Source organism: Paroedura picta, chromosome 16, assembly GCF_049243985.1.
Source record: "Paroedura picta isolate Pp20150507F chromosome 16, Ppicta_v3.0, whole genome shotgun sequence".
Lineage (NCBI taxonomy): Eukaryota > Metazoa > Chordata > Lepidosauria > Squamata > Gekkonidae > Paroedura > Paroedura picta.
Window position 1 is genome coordinate 16,331,183 of NC_135384.1, and position 10,459 is coordinate 16,341,641.

Here is a 10,459-nt window from a genome sequence, read left to right on the forward strand (position 1 = left end):
CTGCAATCTGGATTTTTAGATAGGTGGATAGGGAATTGGTTAGAGAACCGCACTCAAAGAGTTGTTGTCAATGGTGTTTCATCAAACTGGAGGGAGGTGAGTAGCGGGGTACCTCAGGGCTCGGGGCTCAGTCCGGTACTTTTTAACATATTTATTAATAATCTAGATGAGGGGGTGGAGGGAATACTCATCAAGTTTGCAGATGACAGCAAATTGGGAGGACTGGCAAATACTCCGGAAGATAGAGACAGAGTTTGACGAGATCTGAACACAATGGGAAAATGGGCAAATGAGAACAAGATGCAATTTAATAAAGATAACTGTAAAGTTCTGTATCTGGGTCAGAAAAATGAAAAGCATGCCTACTGGATGGGGGATACTCTTCTAGGTAACACTGTGTGTGAACGAGACCTTGGGGTACTTGTGGATTACCACTGGCATTGACAGTTTTATTTCTCCTATGTTTTGGTGAACTACAACTGAATTGAGGGGTCTGAGTGGCTGGTTTAGCAAAGAATTATCATATGGCTGTATTGGGAGGCTGTTACACTGTATTGGGATGCTGTGCTACTCATTTGAATCAACCCCTAACAGGAAATACTCTAAACCAGTGGTCCCCAACCACCGGGCTGCGGCCCGCTGCCAGGCCGCAAAGGCCCTGGTACTGGGCCGCGGCTCCCTGCCTCCGCAGGGCTGCACCAGGCCGTGCATGCATGTTTGCGCCATGCGCGGCCGCAAACGCACATGTGCAGCACTCCCGCACATGCAGGCTGCAAACGCGCATGCGAGGCACTCCTGAGCATGCGTACATGCGCGGGGGACTGTTGCACATGCTCGTTTGTGGCAGCACATGGCGCAAACACGCATGCATGAAATGGCCGCGCATGCATTCATGCACGGCCGGGCGATCGCCCTCCCCGCCGCCGCCAGTCCGCAGCCTGAAGAAGGTTGCGGGCCACTGCTCTAAACAATTGCTCATGCAGGTAATTTAAGCAATAGTTGGTTATACATCCATGAGAAAGATGAAGATTTGACAATATTAGAAAATCCAGGAGACATTACACATGCTAATGGAAACACATGAGCACCAGAATGGAATAATAATATAGAGAATGATCCTTGTAAAGATAAATCCATGTCAGCAAGAGGCTCCTCTCTTGTAATTTCATTTTTTATTTAAAGAATCAGACGGGCTGAACTTGGTGCCAGGCTCTCAATGTTATATGTATTGACCGCCATCTGGAGGTCTTAAAGTGTGATGTGGTACAGTTTATAGCATTTTTCACTTAGCTTATTGAATCTGTCAGCCCCCCCCCCGGTGCCCCCCACACACACACACACACAACAGATGCTGCTGTTTTGTTTAACTAGCGGGCTGGAATGTTCCCAGCCGCACGGAGGACATGGAAACCATATTTCTTTCTGCCAAATAAAGTGGCTTTATTGTAAACATGAACGTCGGCGTACCAAGGGGATGGATCCAGGCACAAGTGACACGTGACCCATTTGAAGCCCCACGCGAACTCCAGCAGGCCATTCATTTGAGGACCTAACAACACCTGTGGTCATGCTCACACCACCCACTAGGCCTGCTGGGCACTACAGGAGGGTGGTATTGGTGAAGGCCCTATGGATATGAGCCTCTGTTAGGGCTCCCACCATCACTCACACAGCAAGGTAGCTCCTCCCCCATAGAAGAGCTGCTGTTTCACATGCACCCAGCCTCTTATGGAGGCTCCCGATACCACTGCAGCCCGGCATGCAGGTGCGGTGTCTGCAAAGCTAGGATCCACCCCTTACCACACCGCCAGCTGTGACAAGAAACACCATGAATAACATAAGGAACACAAATCAGCAGAAATCTCGCTAAACCCAAGGGAGGGAGGGTGGGAAGCAGTTGGAGGGGCCGGGAGCTGGGAGACAAAGGGAAGGTCTCTCACTTGGGCTCCCGCCTAAATAGGCTAGGAGCCTATTGAAGGTGAGAATCCTGCACCATGGAGACTGTGCAAATCAGGAGACTCATGGGTAACTCACACCAGGGGTGTGCATTTGTCTAAACCAAGCTGAAAAAATACCCCAAAATGCCTTTCTGGTGTTTTTTAGGTATCATTTAAGCCAACTGCAGATTCTCTGATCTGATTGGCTACCGATATAGCTGAGTCCAAATAAAAACCCATTTCTTCCAGCTTTTATTGGGGGATATCAATCAGCTGGGGCTGCCATTCCTTTGTGGGGGGAGGACTCTCTTACTGTAGCCAGTGGTACTGGGGAGGAATGAGGGGGCACTGATACTCTGACTTCACTTCTGTTATGAACAGGAAATTACATTCCTACATACAGGAAAGTGCAATGCTCTAAGATTCACCCAAAACTGTGGGTAAACCAATGTGACATCACTTCCAATTTGTACCAGAAATAATGATAAGGCATGGGTACCAGAATTAATGATAAGGTAACTCCATAACTCCAAGAAGATAGGACCCCACCCCCAGCAATTTCCCACTAATGCTCTGGGTCGTGGGTCCCCATCCACCTCATCTCTGCAAGTTGGAGCATAAAGGTGATGTGATCTCTTAAGCAACTGCCCCAGTTCCAAAATGGGTACTTCCACTAAGAGTTACCTTTTACTGTAAATCACTCCAGCCTAAATGTTCTAGGAAGAATTTTCAGTTTTGTGTCATGTCAGGATGTGTCTGAACATACCATAAAATACCACCTAACAGTCACCAGCCTATCTTGTTTAAATATTAACTTTCAAAATTGGCTAGGAGTGTATACCTCCTGGGTTCTGCAATAAATGCCCCTTAATGAAAGAGAAAGTGGTTCCCAGAAAGGAATGTTTTATGGTATGTTTGGAAGCAAACAAAGTTACACAAAGTCCCTTTCTGATAGTTCTGATAAATTCTGCTTTCCTCTTCCCTATAAATACAGCAGAGAGGATGAGACTTCCCCAAAGCCCATGGTTGGTGTGTAAGAAGCTTACCATGGATCTAAAGGTAAGTTGCTAAAATTTGCATAATTTGGATTGTATCTTATCCATCTTTTTTCACAGGCAACAGAGAAAAGAAGGTCCCCTTTTGAACACCAAAAAGACCAATCAAAAGACCCACATGGACAAAAGCCATCCAGAATAGGAACTGAAGTGAAAAGAGGAATTGGGTGAGAATGTGCAGAAGCTAGTAGGCTCCAACCCTTTATTCTAGTTGCAACCAGGTCTGATTCTGAATTCAGATCGATTTGAACTCAGGTCTTCCTCTATCCCCCCCCCCTCCTCAATTGAAATAGAAAGCATGTGCACTCAATTGGGAAAGCTCAGAGTGGAGAGGGGAGCCAAGCACAGCAGGAGTCTCTTTCTTTTCTTGAACAGAGTTGGGAGGGAGAGAATTGGAGACAGCAGAGGAGGGGGAATAAATCCAAGAGGCAAATCTCTGCTAAGAGAAGTTAAGGCTTCTGGAGCGCAGTCACTTTAAGGGAAGCCTTGCAACCAGGAACCAGGAAGTCTTTGAACTGATGCCCTGGCCAATCAGGGAAGACTGCTTTGCTTCAAGGCATGGAACAGTAAGTTAATATGCAAAAAGGAGACATCTACACATTTACTCATGGCATTTTCTGACATACTGAGGCTTATATCCACTCCAGGATATCGTGGGGGAAAGGAAGGGTCACCACGAATCAATCATGCATGTTGCAGAGGGAAAATTTAAAGTGCCTAAAATCAAAATGGAAATCAAATCCAATGTAGACTGCGGGGATTTAGTTGATCTTGGAGTGGATAGATAGCCCCATGCAGACTACACCCAGGTATGCATAACATCTGGATGACCAATGGATACATTACCGGCAGCTGCTGCATAGCAGATTATGGGCTGTTCCTTATTTGCCATTTTCTTACCACTTTCTACCTTGCAAATACATAACTTGCTACTTTTCACAAGGAGTTACCCCAGGGAAATTATGCTGGGACACAGTCATGTGCAGCAGAGCAAACCAGGGGCAGCCCAGGACCATGTCAGGCTCAGACTCAAATGATGCATCTCACTACTAGGCTTGCCAGCTTTCCACTCAGCCCTTTCTCTGGTATTTTAATCTAAGCAACTAACAGGTAAGCCCTTGTCTTTTCATACCGGCTGCTTCTGCAAGGGGATTGGTTCACTTTTATAGGCAGGCCTTGGTACTTGGGTGCGAGTGGAGGGAACCTACCACCCCATCATCGTGAAACAATTATAACACCTTAGAAAAATCACAGTGTCAGCATAGAACCATGAAGACACTGACCATAGGCTAATGGACAGCTAAGAGTTATTTTCTGCTACCCAGATATAAAACTACCTTACCCTATACTGAGTTAATGTTAGGAAAACCAGCTGTTAAACTCGAAAAATTAAAGTTGGTCTTTGAAATTTCATCTGGATTAACTAACATATTACTTTTTTAAAATTGTTAAGCCACACTGCTCCTTTTTGTTTTTGCCATTTCAGACTAACCCAGCTACCCCTCTGGGACATTATTACTTTTATATCTCATTGTCCTCATTGCCAATTCATTTGAGGGTTTTTTTACATTTTTGCAGTAAATATATTGTGTTTACAAGAAGCTCAAATGGTTTGGTGAATGAAATGGCTGATCAACTGAACAGATTTCTTCGTACCGTTTCAGCTTCGGCCGAGGCCACTTTGGCCAAGACCAGAGCAGCCAGAGCTGCCAAATTGCTTCGGCGCCAAAGAAAGTAATTGGTGCATTTGACTTTCATTGGAATCCCTGCTCCCTTGCATTTCCAGGGGCCTGGGGGGACGTGGGTGTAAGTTACATATCTCAAACATCCGGGGTAGCTCAGTGAGGGTCTTTCCTGATTCCCCTCTAATTTTCAAAAAGATTGGTCCAGTTCTAGGGGCTCAAAAAGAGGATGCTCCCATCCGCTCCATTATATCCAATGGAACAGACTCTCCATTGGATATAATGGAGAGATGGGGGCACCTTCTTTCCAGTATGTGACCAGCTCCCTAATGCCTTCCTACTTTATGTTTTAGATACATCTGTGGCTCTGCACACTCTTTATGTCCTTGATGATTATCAGTCAGTCATGGGCCAGCAACATGAATGTCACCTTCACAGTCTTGAAGAAAACAGAGCAGAAAAGTCCTCAGACAATACAAGGTAGGGGATACGGAATAGTGAACACCGTCCTGGAAATTATTTGTTTGATCGCTTGATTGCTTGATTGATTGTTTATAATTAGATTTATATACTGCCCCTCTCTGCCAACAGGCTGAGGGAGGTTTGCAATACAATTAAAACATCAACAAAAGTATCAATAAAACTATAACCAGTACTACTGATTATCCCACCTCCCTCCCCCAACTGTCTCCATTCACTGTCAGACCATTCATTCATTGATGAAATTACCTAATTGAGGAGGAATACAAGATGGAACAAAGGAAAGGAAAGGAAAGGAAAGGAAAGGAAAGGAAAGGAAAGGAAAGGAAAGGAAAGGAAAGGAAAGGAAAGGAAAGGCCACTGTATCCTCAACAATAGGCTTGGCAGAAGAATGCCATTTTATAGGCCCTGCAGAACTTTGGCAGCTCCGCCAAGACCTGGATCTCAGCTGGCAACTCATTCCACCAGGCTGGAGCAAGGCCTGAAAAGACCCGGGCTCTGGTCAAGATTAGGCGAATGTCCTTGGGGCCCGGGATCACCAGAAGATAGGTGTGCACAGAGCATAATGCCCTCTGGAGAACATATTAAGAGAGGCAGTCCCTCAGGTCAGATCCAGGACCTTAAACCTGATCCGGAACTCAACCAGCAACCAATGCTGATGCTGGGTAATGATGATCTTCTGCCTCTCCAGTCATTTTGAGTTTTGGTATCTTGAGCAAAGGACCTTTCATTCAGCCAGGCCCACCGCTGGCAATGTATCACCTGTCTAGCAAATCCTATGTGCTGACCATCACCAGCTAGACCACACTTCAGGTGCTTCCATTTAACTCTTGTTACCTGATGGGTACGTGGCCAGGGCTGTTTCCTACCAATTAATGGTAGTCAAAGAAGCATTACCATGCTTCTGTCATAGGCTCTCCCCACCCCACCCCCTGACATTTGAAACTAAGCCTGTAGACTAGACTGGGCTTTCTCAACCGGGGTGTTGTGAAACCCTGGGGTTTCTTTGCAGCTCTGGAAGGGTTTCCCACATGTGTGGGAGTTAATTTTTTATATTTTTTAAAACTTTGTTAAACATTTATTGGGGGATATCGACCTGACTCCCCCTCCCCAAAATAGCCAATGATGGGCCTGGAAGGGACAGGAAGGGCAGGGGCCCTCAGTGGGCATATACACAACTATAATTCCCAACCATATTCTGCACTTTTGGGGTGTCTTGGAGCCTCAAAAATGTTTCAGGGGTTTCTCAACAGTAAAAAAGTTGAGAAAGGTTGGACTAGACTGATTCACAGTAACCAGATCCTTCTCATAGCAAAGAGAAAACTCCTAAGCACATATTCTCAGATCTAATTCAGGTCTACTCATTGTGGCTTACTCTGAAGAAAGTGTACTTAGGATGACACTGAAAAAATCCAAATCTCCAAACTAATTTTAACAGACTCTCTTCCTAGAAAAATGATTAACTGAACAAATTAACAAGTAATCAAAAATGTGAAAGTTGATTAAGAACTAACATATTACCAAGATATTTTTCCACCACCAGTTAGAAACATTAAGAAACACAGTGTTCAGTCTCTGAGCCAGGGCCATTGTCCCCTTATCAGGTGTATTTGTAACTGTATGAAGGTAGTTATTACTTCAACAGTCCCACTTCTTTCTTACCACTTACAGCTTCATTTAGAATTCTTTAAAAATTGATCTGACCAGAGAAGGAAACTCCTGAAATATTTATTTCTAACAGCCTGAAAAAAACACAGGGCTAAAGATAATAATTTGGGAACCCACAAAGATTCATGGGAGACAGGAACAATCAGAAAATCCCACCCTAAACTCTAAACTCTTCCTGTTCCAGAACTTTCTAATGACCCATATTTTGTCTGAGGATGGCCACATTGTGTAGATTTTGTCATCACACAGGCCCAGCTGGTTTACTAATATATTTATCTCAAAAATAATCTGGAAATATTTGGTGGTAACCAAATCCATTTCACCTTAGAGTGAAGCTACTGGGGGGAGAGGTTTCACTGTCAAAATCATATTAATGTGCCTAGATGGGAAGTCCCTTGGGTAGGTAATAACTCCTATTTTGTCTGAGGGTCACCCCATTGTGTAGATTTTGTCATCTACACTGGACCAGCTGGTTTACTAATAGATTTATAAAATTTGTTTCTGGCAAAATTTTGCTTTCTCTGTGTGTGGGGGGGGGTGGAGATTTATGAACCTCAAATTTGGTCTCTTCCCCTTCCCCCCCAGTAGAAGTGGGGGGGGGAGTTCATATGGACAAAATAGTTCTATACTTTTAAAGACATAAACAGAAATTGTTCAGGTTTCCCCATTTAAATCTCATCCTCGGTGTCAGTCTGATTTCAAGAACTCCAGACCATGCTATTCACACTTTTGAGTATTTTATAGCATCTCCCAGCTGGCATTATGGAAGAAGCCATATCATGGGGTCCCCCTACAAGATTTGGGAATTCCAGTATTACTGAGAAAGCAAGCTGCAATTAAAAGGGGAATCCGCTCTCATACCATGAAGAAAACACAGGAAAGGGCCAAGGAGCTCACCTTTTTTTGACACTTTAATCTTCACTCTCTCTTTTTTTTCTCTTTCATCATGTTGTTTCAGTTCACAGCAATGGCAGAAAGGCAAGCGAGATCCTGAACACAAAAAGTCAATATTCTAGCAGGACTGGTACCACCCTGAAATGGGTCAAGTTCGAAGGGGTTGTCCCCAGTGGTGCTGTGTCCATCTGGAATAGCTACGCCAAGAGGACCGAATACCCTTGTTATGAACCAGGCTGCACACTCGGTTTCTACAGTCCAAAACACGGCCCCTACTGTTTCTATCCTTATGAAAACAAGGAATATAAGAATTCTCTGTTCTGGCTTTTGGTAAATGAAAATAACTTTGAATCACTGAAGTGGCAAGCGGATTCCTGGGGCGATGTTCCATCGGATTCTATAAATAGCTGTTCAGGATCCCGACTGTATGTAGGGAAAAATAAATATGGCCTTGGGAAGGTAGACCCCCATAATAAAGCTTTCTTTATAGGGATAAATGGTAAGGAATACTGGTATAAATATTATGACGTTCTGGTGGTTTATAAAGACTATCTGTCACAGCGCATCTACAACGTTCGTTATACGAAGGAAAGGGGGACATACACCGATCGGGCCTTGACCTTAGTCTCCACCAAGGTCACCAACAAGAACTGTAATAAAGTGAGGAAAATTACCTCACTGTCCAAAACGATAACTAACGAACGTCGCTGGGATTTTAGCACTTCCCTCTCAATAGGTGTCAGCACTAGCATGACCGTGGGACTCTTTTCAATAGTGGAAGTGGGATGGAGTGTCACTAGTGAGACAACCTTCAGCTGGAGTAGGGGCTCTACATTGACAGAGTCAGTCACATTTTCAGAGACGGTAGAAATTGATGTTCCACCTAACCATACGTGTGAAGTGACGATGAAAGGCCAAAGAATGTATGGAGACATTCCCTTCACTGCAACAGCGACTCGTGAATATCGCAATGGGGAGAGGCGAAGCGCCACTGTCCAGGGGGTCAACAAAAATAGTATTGTGGCACATGTGGATACCTATGTACAGCGGTGCCAACCGATCCCAAATGCCACTCCATGTAAGTGATTAGGTCAGGGGCATCTCTCTCGAGCCACATTAGCCTGAGCAGAAATCAAGAAGAGACAATGTTGTGGCACTTTATAGGCCACTGGGTCAGATCCAGCCTGCTTTTTCAAGCAAACCAATTCCCCTGCTTATGGAAACCCCTGCCCCACGTGGCTTTTGTCCATTAGGAGCCATGATCCCTTGTCTCGCAGTTTTGAATGTCAGAAGGGATCACCTTCTTTTTTTTAGCAATGGAAAGGCTGGCTGGATCTAACCCAATAAACTCATATGTAGCCTGAGGTTTCATAGGCTTACCTTACCTTAGGTGGATCTTCCTGTTTCTATACAGAGATTTTCCTATGTCATCGCAACCAAAGAGGTTTGCTGTCTCATGCTACCCATAAATGCATGTTTCACATGAAATGAATGTCCTTCCAAATAGCTAAGTCTGAGAGAGCTCCAGTACCTTTCACCTCCTTATTTTTGGTTGCTATCTACTGTCAGCTTGGTCTTCTTCACCAGTTTCAGCTGTCTAAATTCTATGGCTCAGCAGAAAAACAGGCAGCTAACAATCCTTTAATTGTTTGAATCTCGAGATCACACTTTATTAAACATTAACAAACATTAAATGTTAACTCTTTCTTAAACTTTAACAACAGCATCTGGATCTATGCATAGATGCTGTTAAGTTGTTCATGTAATTCATAAATCATCAGGGAATCCATGCAAAATCAGCTTGCGGTTCCTTGTTAGCCATAGTTAGCTTTAGGTTTGACCACTTAGGCCTTCCTCAATGGTTAATTTTTTGGTACAGTATGCCTGTATATACAAAATGTGACCACTGAGGAAATCCTTGGAGGCCAAAATGCGTTTGATCCTGTTTTAACATAGTTCACAGTTAACGACCTCAACATATTGAATCATTGGTCCTGATTGATTGTTTTTTTTTTAATGAGAAATATAGATTCTGGACTTCTTAGTTAAAATATTCACACCTTCTAGGGTGAATTGTGCCAACATTTTTCAAGTATACTTGCAGTGCACTTCGTAATAAATAAATAAATTTTGGCTTAATTTGTTTCTCCAAATAATTTTTACTCTCACTCAGCCTTTAGGTACCCAACTTGGCTGCTTTTGACGGTTGGTTTGTTGTGTTCCCCCCCCCAAAAAAAAAAGCACTGGCAAAAGTTCTATGACAGCAATCACTGGCCCTTTCTGTGTGGGTTAAATAGCCAGTCCACCCCTGTTTCCCAAGGAGGCACTTCACAGCCTTACACTCTTGGCTTGCCTGAAGACTCAGCTGTTCTCGTTGTCATGACCCTGGGGGGCAGTCCTGGATGAACCCCTCTTAAGACAAACACGCAGGAGTTCCAAGCATTGGGGAAACCAAAGTTAGTCTTTATTAGGGCAAGGCAGCAACTAACAAAAGGAAACTTAGCTAGTTATACCCTCAAACCCCAAAGTTCAGTCTGGTCATTGGTGGCCAAGCTAAGCCCCTGATCGACTGCTGCCATCTTGAGGAGAGCCCTTACAGAACTTGGTGGTATATTGCGCCCTGTGGTCAGATATTATTTTCTCAGGAAAGGAGTGCAAATGCACGATGTGATGCACAACCACTTCCGCAAGGTGTCAAGCCATGGGCAGGGAAGCACAGGGCACAATTGGGCTTGCTTGGAGA

The 10,459-nt window shown here is 44.2% G+C and overlaps 1 protein-coding gene across 1 annotated transcript; it reads left to right on the forward strand.

Moving 5' to 3' along the window:
• The first annotated feature begins 2,946 nt into the window (after positions 1 to 2,946).
• LOC143825524 (natterin-3-like) lies at positions 2,947 to 9,872 on the forward strand. Its single transcript, XM_077313557.1, has 3 exons — positions 2,947 to 2,996; positions 5,028 to 5,154; positions 7,781 to 9,872. The coding sequence occupies exons 1-3, from the start codon at positions 2,985 to 2,987 to the stop codon at positions 8,800 to 8,802; spliced, it is 1,161 nt and encodes a 386-aa protein (XP_077169672.1). The 5' UTR covers positions 2,947 to 2,984; the 3' UTR covers positions 8,803 to 9,872.
• Positions 9,873 to 10,459: the final 587 nt, after the last annotated feature.

Excerpts from the sequence above, each read along its gene's own strand:
- LOC143825524 (XM_077313557.1), top strand. Across the intron at positions 5,155-7,780 it reads AAGTCCTCAGACAATACAAG|TTCACAGCAATGGCAGAAAG; the intron begins GTAGGGGATACG and ends ATGTTGTTTCAG.